The sequence below is a fragment of the Lepidochelys olivacea genome (assembly GCF_965140295.1).
Source record: "Lepidochelys olivacea isolate rLepOli2 genome assembly, chromosome: 16".
NCBI classification, from domain to species: Eukaryota; Metazoa; Chordata; order Testudines; family Cheloniidae; genus Lepidochelys; species Lepidochelys olivacea.
In genome coordinates this window covers 14,250,845-14,263,946 of record NC_140426.1, presented here as the reverse complement: position 1 = coordinate 14,263,946, position 13,102 = coordinate 14,250,845, and the positions used below count along the sequence as shown (strand labels likewise).

At 45.3% G+C, this 13,102-nt stretch overlaps 1 protein-coding gene across 1 annotated transcript in view; it reads right to left on the bottom strand.

The window, feature by feature from the left end:
• The window catches only part of COL27A1 (collagen type XXVII alpha 1 chain), a 247,496-nt gene that overhangs the window by 50,620 nt on the left and 183,774 nt on the right, over nt 1-13,102 (bottom strand). The window contains exons 35-38 of the mRNA XM_084650113.1: nt 11,705-11,758; nt 8,994-9,047; nt 7,533-7,586; nt 3,880-3,987 (exon numbers count right to left, since the gene is read on the bottom strand). Of these exons, the coding sequence (XP_084506239.1) occupies nt 3,880-3,987; nt 7,533-7,586; nt 8,994-9,047; nt 11,705-11,758 (270 nt within the window). The remainder of the gene's footprint in view (nt 1-3,879; nt 3,988-7,532; nt 7,587-8,993; nt 9,048-11,704; nt 11,759-13,102) is intronic.

Below are 13,102 nucleotides of genomic sequence, written 5' to 3'. Positions count from 1 at the left end.
GAGGCTCTCACTCAATTTTTATCCAATCTTTGTGCAGGCAAAATTCTCAAGGAATTCTCAGGGAGCGTTTGCCTGAGCCAGGACTTGGGATTTGCCCCATGTTAGCTTTTCCTGATGGAATTTTCATTGTCTTTATATATGAACCTTCAAATGTCCTTTCGATTCCAGTATTCTTTAGCTGGCTGTGTCTGAGATAGCTTTTGCCACATCTCCCCACTAGTGGAAGGGCTAACTATTTGTTTATATTTCCCCCTTTAAAGTAGAGGATTTGAAGTTGGATCACAGTTATCTCTGGTGACTTACATTTCTGGCTCTGTAAACTGTATTTTGGCAGAGAGCTGAGGAGGCTCCTAATAGTATCTATATAGTATAGGACCTAGGGGTTACAGTGGGCGTGAAACTGGATACGAGTCAACAGTGTGCCCTTGTTGCCAAGAAGACTAACAGCATTTTGGGCTGTATAAGTAGGGGCATTGCCAGCAGATCGAGGGACGTGATCGTTCCCCTCTATTTGACATTGGTGAGGCCTCATCTGGAGTACTGTGTCCGGTTTTGGGCCCCACACTACAAGAAGGTTGTGGAAAAATTGGAAAGCATCCAGCGGAGGACAACAAAAATGATTAGGGGACTGGAACACATGACTTATGAGGAGAGGCTAAGGGAACTGGGATTGTTTAGTCTGCGGAAGAGAAGAATGAGGGGGGATTTGATAGCTGCTTTCAACTACCTGAAAGGGGGTTCCAAAGAGTATGCATCTAGACTGTTCTCAGTGGTAGCAGATGACAGAACAAGGGGTAATGGTCTCAAGTTGCAGTGGGGGAGGTCTAGGTTGGATATTAGGAAAAACTTTTTCACTAGGAGGGTGGTGAAATACTGGAATGCGTAACCTAGAGAGATGGTGGAATCTCCTTCCTTTGAGGTTTTTAAGGTCAGGCTTGACAAAGCCCTGGTTGAGATGATTTAGTTGAGGATTGGTCCTGCTTTGAGCAGGGGGTTGGATTAGATGACCTCCTGAGGTCCCTTCCAACCCTGATATTCTATAATTTGATTCTACAGATTTTCTGTGTGGGAGGTTAATACAAAAGGCTTGCACATAAAGTTGCAAAAGAAAAACTGGTCTCCCTTCCATCAGAGAACCTCCATTTTTAACCTTACCCCACTGGGTGCAGGAATATCAGCCTATACAATGAGAAGGGGCCAAGAGTCTGGCAAAGAGAGATTTCATATCTGGGGCTTAGTTTGGGCTGGTTATAAAGCCATGTGGTTTTAAAAGTTCAGGCTATCCAAAATGTGTATTAAATATATTAGAAGGCAATACAGTGTTCTGTAGTAAGAAAAAAACCAAACAAAGTGATTCTGAGCAGGCGTTCTGGCTGTATCAGACTTAAACCCCCCCCCAAAAAAACCAACCAAACAAACCCCTCTCCCCAAACAAACAGAAAAAGGCACCACGTTCCCGGGAACAACTTGGCAAAAAACAAGCTCTGGAATCTGCTATATTCTATATGTTATACTACAGAACTTAATACAGCTGTGTGATTTTTACTGGTTCTTAAGCATGCACAATATAAACGAAGGAAACCTGCCAAAAATACAGCACACAACAGGCAATAAGCAAAGCTGAACAAGAAGCGGTGCCTGCCCACAGCTGCAAAGGGTGCTGCAATATATTTTACCCTCCCTTGTCAGATTGTGTCTTAACTTAGTCGCCAGTGGGTTTACGTTACCTTGGTCCTGAGACTATTCAGATGAGTCAGGGGTCACAGGATGGAGCCCACAGGACTCACTCCTGCAGTGAGCTCAGCGTGGATGCAGGGATCTGTTGTAGATCAGGGGTTTAGACTGCAAGCTCTTTGGGGCAGGGCTGTGGCCTTATTTTTCCGTAAAGCATCCAGCATATTTATGGTGCTGTATAATAACATGGTATTAAGCCAATATTTCTAGTTTCCAGTCAACACAGTGCCCAACTCCCAACCTCAATGCAAAATATTAACATAAATCCAGGCTAATCCTGCTTCCCCCACCCCAACAATTAGCTTCTTGCTGTTCTCTTAGCCTGCCTCAAGCACAGAAGGAGAAAGGAGAACGCATTTCAACTATTAAGGTAGCAGCCATCCAGAATCATAGATACCTGACTCCACAGTTTCCTCCTATTTTCTTATGGAGGGATTACAGGAACAGTCTTCAGATACTCAGCCCTCAATTCTTTCCACAGCAAAGAACATGATCACATACCTATAGGAGTCCCAGCTCAGTAGAGAGGCACGGTGAGTGATGGATCCAACACTATGAAATATACTTTCTGGCCGCATAAAGAGCCAGACTTATATTATGTTTAAGCAAGAAAGACCAACTGGGAACTTCAGGATTACTGAGAGGGGCTGAGCTCTCTTTCTAAGGAAAGATAATTCAGAAGTTGCCTGCTCCCTAAAAGGGCTTTGATCTCTGAAAAGTTCACTCTAACTATGAGTTTGGTTGATAAACCTTCTTTGCCTTTTAAACAAGAGGGTCTGATTTCAGTTACAAATCAGTTGAGACCAACATGCAGCCTCTGAGCGGTTTTATGCAGTGTTTCTGAAATCTAGCAAGGCAGGGATCTCAAAGCCCCGCTCCAACCCAAACAGGAACATCAAACCTGCTGCTATTAGCCCCATAGTGCAAGCCTCACAAGCCTGGGTCAGTTGACCTGTCTCCGACTTGCTGCTGCAGGATTTTTTTTTTTTTTGAGTGTAGACGAATAACTTGCTCACAGTCAAACAGAAAGTCTATGACAGAACAGAGAAATGACCCTGGGTTGCAAGTCCCAGGCTAGCACCTTAGCCATTGACCAAACTCCTCCCCTGTGTGCTGGAGTTGCAATATTACACACTTTAAGAGTTTTGGGTCACCTTATATTTAAAGGAACTTCCTTTCCTAAACAGTGACAATGGAACGTTCCATAGAAAATTCCATTACACTCCATGGCAACTTTCTTCTCAAATGGTGCTTGAGCTTTTCTAGGTACTAATTAAGCATATTATGATGAAATTCCAGTCATAGCCCCTTTGCTGTTGATGGACTTTGGTGCAATGTGTGTGCTGTGTCTAACTGCAATTGTACAGCGTCTACAGCAATTGACTATCACCTTCAGGCTAAGACGACGGGACCCTCCTCGTAGTTGTCTTTCTAAAAGAAAGCGAGTGTTTATTTCCTGCTGGGCTTAAATGAAGCAGAGGCCCAAAAACACACAATGTGGGTTTTCTCTTGCCCTTTTCATACATGAGTCCCCCCTGAAGCCTGTCTTTTCAGATTGCCTGCAATGCAAGCGCAGTAGCTGATTCTAATAAATCAGCAGTGATCTGCTCCTGGTTATCAGAAGAGAGGATTGTTAACTTGTACATTTGTAACCTACTGCTCAGTGCACACTATACATCCCACGCAGAATCTGATCCACAAAGGACACGTGGTCAGATACAGCGGCTTAGCACCTGATCCAAATCCCATTGGATAGCCTCCCACTGATTTCAGTTCTTTAGTTCAAGTTATAAAGGGTCATATTTGTAGCACTGGCAGGTCCTGGGTTCAGTCCCTACTGATAACCAAGATGATAATCATTTCATGCGCAAATGTTTAGAGTGATTGCCTGCACAAATGCTTTTCTTCACTCGGTTTGGAAAGGGACATTATTGCAGATTCAAAACCCAATGCATGAGAAAACATATCACCAGCGTGCAGAAATTACTGCTGGCCTAATACTTATTCCAAGGACAATTCATTACTTGAGACGTACCAACTGAACCAAGTTCAATTTGTTGGGGAGGAACATTAACCACCTCTGTGGAAAGAAACACAAGGACAAGCAGACAGACAAAGACAGGCAGACTGGTTTCTCAAACTCACTCGGACACCTGTGATTCCGAGATATCCAGGAGGCCCTTCCTTTCCCTTCAGTCCTTCGGTGCCTTTTTCTCCTCTCTCTCCTTCTGGGCCTTGCTCTCCTTTGTCTCCCTGCAGAAGAATGGAGTATGTTTGCTTTTCAAAACAAACAAAGCATAGATCTTTGTGTATGACTCTTGAAGAAAGAAAAAGGGAGGATCAGACAAGACAGGATGGTTTGAACTTTTTGCTTCTCCCCACAATGAACTGAGCAGGAATCTCCCGCATGGAAATTCCTGGGTCTGGGCTAAGGGCATGAGGCAGGCAGCTGAGATCTGACAGAGAGTCTCTTTGGACTCATCTAGAAGCCCCAGAAGGGGTATTTTGACAAGGCTGTCAGGGGAGGCTGTGGGAAGTACCCCAGGTCCCGAATGAACACACGGCAGAGCAGCAGCATCTGACCCACATGAAAGATCAGCCGTTATAGCGCTAGATGCAAAAACTTGCATCAAGTTGCCACTCTCACAATTGGTGCATAGCAATTTATAGGCACAAATAAGGGCCCAATTCTGTTCTCACAGTTTTACACTCATGTAACCCAATTGACCTTGGTGGAGTTGCTCCTGATTTAAACTTGCATTACTATAAGCAGAATCATGCCTATTACATTTTGTGGTTAAACAAATATTTGTGCAATGAATAGCAACAGTTCCACTGTCCAGAGAAACATTTGGGTTGGGAGAAACTGGACGTGTTCAAGACCACTTGGAGATGAAGCAGCAAGTGATGGCCCGAGAAAATCATATAAGGAAGGACTGTTTGATCTGACAAATGATAAACAAAAATAAAGAAGCACAGCAAATATTTTAACTAGAATGAAGCAATAAACCGCAAGACTTTGTTGTGGGATTGGCCAGTTTTACTTTCCGTGGCATGAAACTGTTGGCCTGTGCAGACGGATAGGCTACACAAGGATAGAAATTGGGATTGTAATCCAAAGGTAAGGTTGCAGATTTGGAACAGAAAAGAAATGATGCAATGCAAGAACGGAAAAGGATTTGGGGGTCCCACCAGGAAATGGGGGGCGGATCTTGTTACTGGACTCGCAAATAGTGGTATGGGCTGTGAGGCTGTTGAGGGCTTTGGGACAATTGTTGATCTGCCTGTGGAATTTCAGACTGGTGAAAATTCTGTAAGGAAGGAAGAATTGAATCTGTAGAAACTGAAACAAACAAAATAAGTTGTTGACCACCCGTTTTTGAAGAAGAACGGGACCTTCATAGAGATCCGAAAGAAGTTCCTGAGATGCACCAAGAATGCAGCTCGAGATTTGAAACCTGAAGGATCTCTTGTAAACAAGGCTTCATACAGGTTTGGTTTGACAGAATATGGACTTGAAAAATCAGTCTGTCTGGCTTGCTCTTTTAATTAGGTAAACTGTACAACTAATTGTTGTGCAACTGAAGAATTGAAAGGGAATGCCCCCCCCCCCAAAAAAAAGAGAGAGAGAACTTTATGCTATTAGGCTTTTCCTATAGTAGACTTTATTCCAATCCCAAGTTTCCCAAGTATTGCTACTGCAAGTTCAGCTCTACCAACAGTTGCAGTAGTTAGAGCCCTCGTTCACGTAAGGCACCTATGACAGGTTGTTTAAATGCCATGCCAGGTAGATCTGATAAAATCTGGCCATGTAATAGTGCTTAAAATGCTGTTGGCTGCCTGTAGCTCCATTTCTAGAGAAAGAGCTGGAATAGGAAAGAATATTTAAAGTAGGAAGGAGCTTTCATTGTCACTTAGGGCTCATGGAAGTGGAAGGCACATATTTTTGGACAGAAGAGAGCATTGGCAAACTGACTAATTATGGGCTTTGCCCCAGCAACAAGAGATGTGAAGAAACCCACTAGTGGGAAAAAGCAAGCATTGAACTTGTTCCCCATGGAGATGCTATTTTTGAGAGGGTGTGAACAAGAGGAAGCAAAGAAACTTTCAGGATTGAAAGGAAAATTATGGAAAAGGAATCAAGAAGGGAACGATTTGGTGTGAGACAGATGGAAGATGTGTGATCAGATACAATGCATAATACAGCAAGAAAGATTACATGGAAAAATGTCACCCACACCCACCATCCATCTGTAACTGCTTTGTGCTGAGTATATTGTTCAGGCTCTAGAGACAACAGCTTTAGCAGGGAGGTGTTTAAGATTAAAAGCACTGAACATAGCACAGATTTAACTTATTCTGTGGGGGATTCTCAGGTTCTCACCTGCGGTCAGGATAAGCTTTGTAAATAGTTCTGCACGGCAGTTCTTTTAATGCATGTTTGTAACAGCACCAAGCCCACAATGGGACCTCAATCCTATTGTCATACAAATGTAATGATGTTCCAGGTTAGTACATTTCTGGGGATTGAACCTGGAATCTCTGTAGCTAAGAGAAGAGCAGAGCCTCTACTGCTTAAGCTAAAGGATCAATAGTTCGGCAGACTCAAATCTCTTTGTGTGTCCTACCCACTGGAAGGGGACAAAGAGCCATTGTATTAGTGTGTACTACACAAATGCTTCCATAGTTCAGGAAGGGTTAAATGAAAACTTTATCAACAGGGGAGGAAAAGCTAGAGGCCAGAGAAACACTATGATGGTCTGATGAAGCATCCACTTGAAAGGGGCAGTGAAGGATGCAGGTTTAAGGATTGCTTACGCAACAGTATGTGGGGGTTAAAAGGAGGCAAAGGAGATACCCTGGTGGATTCCTAAGACTGCTGTGAAGCTATTGGAATCTTTGACCAAACAAGAAGCATAAAAGGTTTTTCAAGACCCAGTTGACTTCTGGCTCAAGATGGCATATCTAATGGAAGAAATAAAAAACTTCTTTACATTTCTTCCCACCTTAGGTTGGATGGCAAGGGAAGGTGATGTGGTTTACTTCCCATGGTCTGGATCGCAGGTAAGTCTGTGCAGAAAGGGAGAGGGAGGGATGGAAGGAGCTGGTGGGAGCCAGAAATGTTGTGGAGACTGTTTACCACCCCACCTGGGGTGGATGAAAAGAGGGCACAATACAGAAAAGCCTAACTAGACAGCAGAGCATTATGCTACCATGTAATTGATGTGCTGCAAGAAGCCATGGTTAGTCTCAAGCCTGGCTAAAAGTATCTACAGAGGAGATCCCTGCACCTTCCAGGATAAGCCTAGCCTGGAGTGCACATGGCATTGGGAACTAGTTCCCACTACTGGCTGCTGATAGAACAGATATGCAGTGTGGGAGAAAGGCATCTGATCGGGGAGATACAATGACAAGCTCTGAGAGTCCTTGAACCAAGGAGGTCACAGCTCATTGATACAAACCCTAAGCTGGAGGTGGGGATGTGTCACATGGGGCCACTAAGATGCAAAATCAACCTGGAACATGACACAAAGAGATGTGACATACTGCCTGGCATCCCCCAGGATTACATTGGGATTGTTCCTCCTACTGTAGCCACTGTATGGGGTAGGGGAGACGATTGTTGAACATGTCTTTGGGGGGCAGGAAAAGGGTCTGGGGTCAGATGAACAGGGTAGCTTGTGTGACAATACTTGCTTCCCTTGCCTGTCTGCAGAGGGGGAAGGATCATGGTCTGAAAGTGGCTAAATTTGTGAGAAGAAAACCTACCCAACAAAAAAACCACACAGAATCTTTACCTTAACTCCGTCTGGCCCAGATGGGCCGTTGTCCCCTTCCAGGCCTGGCTCTCCCTGCAAGAGAGATAGACAAACAGACTTAGGACAGTCTCTTCCACCATCCCTTTTTCTCATGCTTTTTGCAGCCAACACCCTTCAGAGGAGGAGTGACTTCCCCTTGCAACAATGTGAGCTGAATGTTGTGGGTTTCCAGTGCTGATATTCTTGGTGTAGGGTGGAGATCTATATTGCCATGCATGGGCCAGTATGCTTTGTTTATATCACCATCTTTTAGGACTATGCTATGAAGTTGCCCCATCTTGCTCAGTATCTCAAAATTGATCAAGAGGAACAAGCCCCCACTGGAGTGAGAGAACAACTCCTTTCTTCATTCTGTTCCAGGCTTTCCTTCAACAGTCCCCAGCTCTGACCCGTGGAAGTCCTCTCTCCCCTGGATGGAGCAGGGAATTCAGTCTCTGTGTTCATGCAACCTTGGGCGTCTCCATATTGCTCCAACAACTGACCTCAGTCTGGAGATCAAGGGACAAAAAACACACTTCTGGTTCAATCTCTGCATTCATCCCAGCTCCGGCTCCCTCCCCACTTACGCATACTGTACCCAGTGTTTTCCTTGTTAATGCTGGCCTTCAGCGAGAGTCCTTTCCTGCCACTTCTAGGTTACACATACCCAAGTTGTGAAGAACTTGTGAACAGAACAGGCTTGTTTTTACACATATTCATATTGAAAGGAACTTTAAAGCGTTTTGCAAAGTAGCATGTCCAGTTGTGCCATCACCCTGTGGGCAAGAGGAGCTCATTGGTAGCTCACATGCAGCTATCTAGTTTTATTGTGAGAATAAATGGCCAGGATATTGGGCTAATCCTCTACCCTGTGAAAAAAAAGTCCCTGTGATCTTTTGGTTTCATCTGGACATCTCTCAAACAGGCCATTGATCTCGGTTCTTATCCAGCCCTTGTCACTGCAGTATCAGAGTAACTCATGCATACTGATGAACTTATGCTCACAACCCCCTGGAAGGGAGGTTAGTATTTCCCCCATTTTGCAGACCAGGATCTGAGACACAGAAGGATTAAATGACTTGCCCAATGAAGTCCACAGCCAAACTGGGAATTGAACCCAGAGCTCCTGAGTCCCAGTATAGTATCTTAACCCCAAGGCTATGGTTTATCTTTATAGTATCACATTCAGCCTCCTGCCACGCCATGATCACATGTCCATGGGCTCACAAGTCCAAGGGTAAGACCCGAATCCATGATCGGCTAGCCCAGGCTGCTACCAGCTCGGTCACTGCAGATACACAGTGGACATTCCAAAGGCTGGAAGTATACCCTCCCCACGCTGAGGGAGCAGTGCATTGTCCATTTATACACACAGTTTGGTCGAGAAACCACAGTTCATCTGCTTAGCCATCCACATACACGTAATGAAGAGGACTCCAATATGAAGCTAACTCTACTTACTCTTTGACCAATAAGGCCTTGTTCTCCTGGGACCCCCAGCTGTCCAAGATCACCCTAAAAACACAGAGGCACAGACTCAAGCTGGTGACAGTATTAAATCCACAGGATGAAGTTGATTTCTCCCGTCCCTCACCCCCCTCCCCACTCTCATTTCTTCCTGCATTTTGACTCTTCCTTTATCTGGTCCTGTTCAAATGTCTAATCTCTGGGTGCGAACATGGCTCTGAGACAATCACGTACCCAGCATCACCCCAACAGGAAGCTCTAAGATGGCATGCACCTTACAGGGTGAATCTGACTGATATGCAATAGGCCAAAGAATCAGCAGTGGATGCTTGCAAAGACTGAGCCAAAGGGAATTACCCGTGCACCTTACAGCAGGAAACAATTTCATGCTATCTTATCGGGAAAGCAACAACACCAGGACCCAGGGCATAGTAGTGCTCATAACAGATGTGCAACTGGAGTGATGAGAAGGAGAGCGGACACGTCCCAGCAAACAGAAGTATGATCTTTGGCATGACTGATGGGTGCTGAGCAGAATCTAGATTATGGACAGCACAGAAAGGAGCGAACTGGACATAGTATTGGAACTGGCAGTTATGTCGATATATTTTGGTGAAGTGCTAAGTATGAGGAGGATGCAGTTTGCAGCTGTGGGACATTGGATCCAGATCAATTTGTCTGTTTTGCAATGAGCAATGTGCAGAAAATGTTCATTTCCTTCCCCACCCCATTCACCTCACTCTGAAACTCCAAGCATTGTTCTAAAAGTTAAAAATTGATACTGCTGCCAGTGACATAGTACTATGTTTATATAATGCCTTTCTCCACAGAGTCATTTTTGAGCTATATATGCACATGGCCCCACTGAGATGCAACTGCTTCTGGGGAGGCCAGCATTCAACCACAACAGTAAAGGATGTGGAAGGTGCAAGAAATTTTGGCCAAGGACGCAACTGTATCCTAGTGGTGTGCTCCTCCTTCGCCACCCTACAGCTTTAGATTATACAAATGTACGCAACTACTGCTCAGAGAGTCCTTGAATGTTTACCAAGGGAGCAACTACTGCTTGGAGATTCCTAGAACATCTAAATACCTCCAAGGTTGGAGAGAGCGCAACCAGAATCTCATGCTCTGAACCAATGCAAGACTCATTGCAGTGAAAGTGGTTAAGTGGGAGCTGTCAGCATCTCTCCATTATCAGCATACTACTCTCCTTCCTTCCCATCTCTCAATCTGGGTCAGGTGCTAGGACATTCTCCAGGCCTTCAGGAGCCTGCTCTCAGGAACCACCATTTCAAACAATCCATTCAAGCTCAGCCAATGCTCCTCATCAGCTTGGCTCAGCTGAGGCAGCCTGTCCAGAGGATACATGCACCGCCCGCCTTCCTGCTTGCGATGGGAGCCGGAGAAGAGCTGCTACTGTAAATCCTATAGAGGGGGATGCCGGCAACCTGAGCAGATCAATGGCATTCTGTTCCTGGGCAAGGTAAGTAGGGAGCCGAGTGGCAGGCAGAAGTGGCATAGCTGAAATGTTAAAGGAGTATCAGGACTCCAAAGACACAGTCGCTTGAGTGATGTGTCAGAAGGTTTGCCAAAGAAAACATGGTGAGGAAAGGTGGTGGTGGTGGGGAAGAGAATGGCAAAGAGGAAATTGCATTTAATCCCAAAATACAGGCTGTTCTAAACTCCCTGGCACAGTGGCAACCCTTTGAAATTTAAATGGAGAATGGAAAACTTGTGAGCTCTGCAGCACAGAGATCTTATTCAAATAAAGAGAGAAAAATTACACTCCTCCTCATCCAGGAGAGAAGGTGCATTCACAGCTCCGTGACATTGCACCTGGCACTGTGCCTTGTGCTGTATTGATTAAAAACAACAGCTAGTTAATTGATGTGTGGGCATGGAGGTGCTATATTTAAATTCTTGCAGAGCAGTAATTTTTTTTTTTTTTTTAAAGAGAACTCCATATCAGCATTAGCAGAATCCAGCCCCCATTTTGGGTGCTCATCCTCTTAAACCCAGCGCTGGGAATCCCGGGGGGCCCTTGTTTTAAGGCATTTATATTCCTGGGCTCTCCCATACAGAGACAGTTCTTGTTTCCAGACTAGGTTACACCCTGACTCTGGGTCCCTAGGGATCCTCTTGCAGGTTTTGTATCAATGCGTTACCCCAGCCCCTGCCTGTGATTCAGCTGACTGGATTATGTAGCTCTAGCTGGGTTTTTACTGAGACCCTTTCTTGGGCTCTTGAGTCAGGGTCTCCCTTCCTTTGTTTCTCTGCATGCCCAAAACAGAGGCTGAAGCTTCCTGCATTTGAGCCTCTTTACCTGAGATCGCTAGCGGCCCACACAGGAGACGTGAGGCCCTGGAACTGTATAACCAAAGGGTTAAAGTGTTCTCCCCGCCCCCTGGAACTGTGTCACTAGAGAGCTCTGTGGCTGAGAAACATGTAAAGAGCAGTTGCTGTGGGGTCACCCAGCCGCTCCCCTCCCTGAATACACCTATCTATAGTATCTATCTTTAGCAGTCTGACCTTGCCCACTGTAACTAGGCAGACTGCTCCCAGGCCTCTTCACAGGATACCTTATTCAAGGGCACTGCCGGGGTCCTCTGGGACTCCGGTGTAACAGCAGACTCTTGGTAGGAACAAAAGTTTCTATTATCTCTCCGCTCTGACAGAGAACTTGCATTAAGTGTTTTTCTTACCTTCATGCCAGGTTCACCTGGAAGGCCAGGTTGTCCCATTGAGCCAGGAGGTCCCTGGGGGGCGGGGGAAAAAAGGCCATTGTTACTCCGTACAGAGCAAGATCAAAGAGCGAATTCCTTTAGCAGAGCACTTTGGGGATAGAGGAGTCCTGGTCGCAGAGTAATTACCTTCCTGGAGCTAGCTCAGGGTACACAAAGCAAAAGAAAAGGCCAAGTACACCTCTGTGTCCCACTCCCACAAGGACCTTTGTTTTCTTTCACACCTTTCTTTCCCTTCCCCTTCCTGCAACAAACTCTCTGAGCCTGTTTGCCAGGCAGCCTCGCTCTAACTCCCTCGCTCTAACTCCTCCAGGCTTTGGGTCCCCAGTGCAGATCTCTACCCCACACTAGTTAAAAGAAAAAAAAAAGGAAAGAAAGAAAGAGCACAAAATACTTAAAATCAGCATAAAAGGATTAAATAAAAGACATTAACACAATGGGTCACAAATAACTTCAACCACATAATACCTTCCCTTCTCTGACCCCTTATCTATCACTTGGTTTTGTCTTTAACTCAGATTCTAAGGCCTGGTCTGTGCCCAGTTTTTGTACTAGTGTAACTATTTCAGTTACGGTAAACTCCTAATGTGGATGCAATTATATGAGTATTGAGGTACCTTACACAGGTGGAGCTTATTCCCCTACAGGAATAGCTATACCAGTATGAGCACATGGGGCAACTGCATCCACACTGGGGAGGGGAGGTGTTGTACCAGTTTAACAATACAAATGGCATAACTTGTACATGTGGAAAAGGCCTAAAGTCTGTGGGGCAGGGATCGGATCTCCTATTTGTCCATAAAGTGCCATGCACATCTGTATAATGAGGACATCCATGGGCAGCTAGCTCATGGAGGAAAGGGAATTAAAAACATCAGCTGTGTACTAGAGGTGGGCTGAGCTGGAATCCTAGGTCCAAACTCCCTTGAATAACTTTGCATAAATTCAGATCGGACCTTTGCATCCACCCCCTTTTCTCTGGCTCTGTGATGGGCTGAACACCCCAGACCTTGCATAAAGGTTGGATCTGGATCGGAACTTCACTGCGATCATTAAACTGTACATTTTAAAAACATATTAGATGAAACAAAGGAGCTGGGGGCCAGGATAATAGGCCCCTTGTCGGAGCGTGAGGGTACAATTGAACCAGCTTCTCCCAATGAGCCTTGAAAGATTAAACTGTTTCACTGGAAAGCGATGAAGAGTAATGTAGAGTGGGGTCTGTGAGAGACCTCTCCTCCTTGTGCTCTCTCCCCATGACCCTTTCAGGATGTGTCTAGCCCCTTACTCTAGGTGTTAGGCTGGTCAACTGCACAAAGCACCCACTGGTACCTGGGATTAGGGGAAAGAGTAACTTTA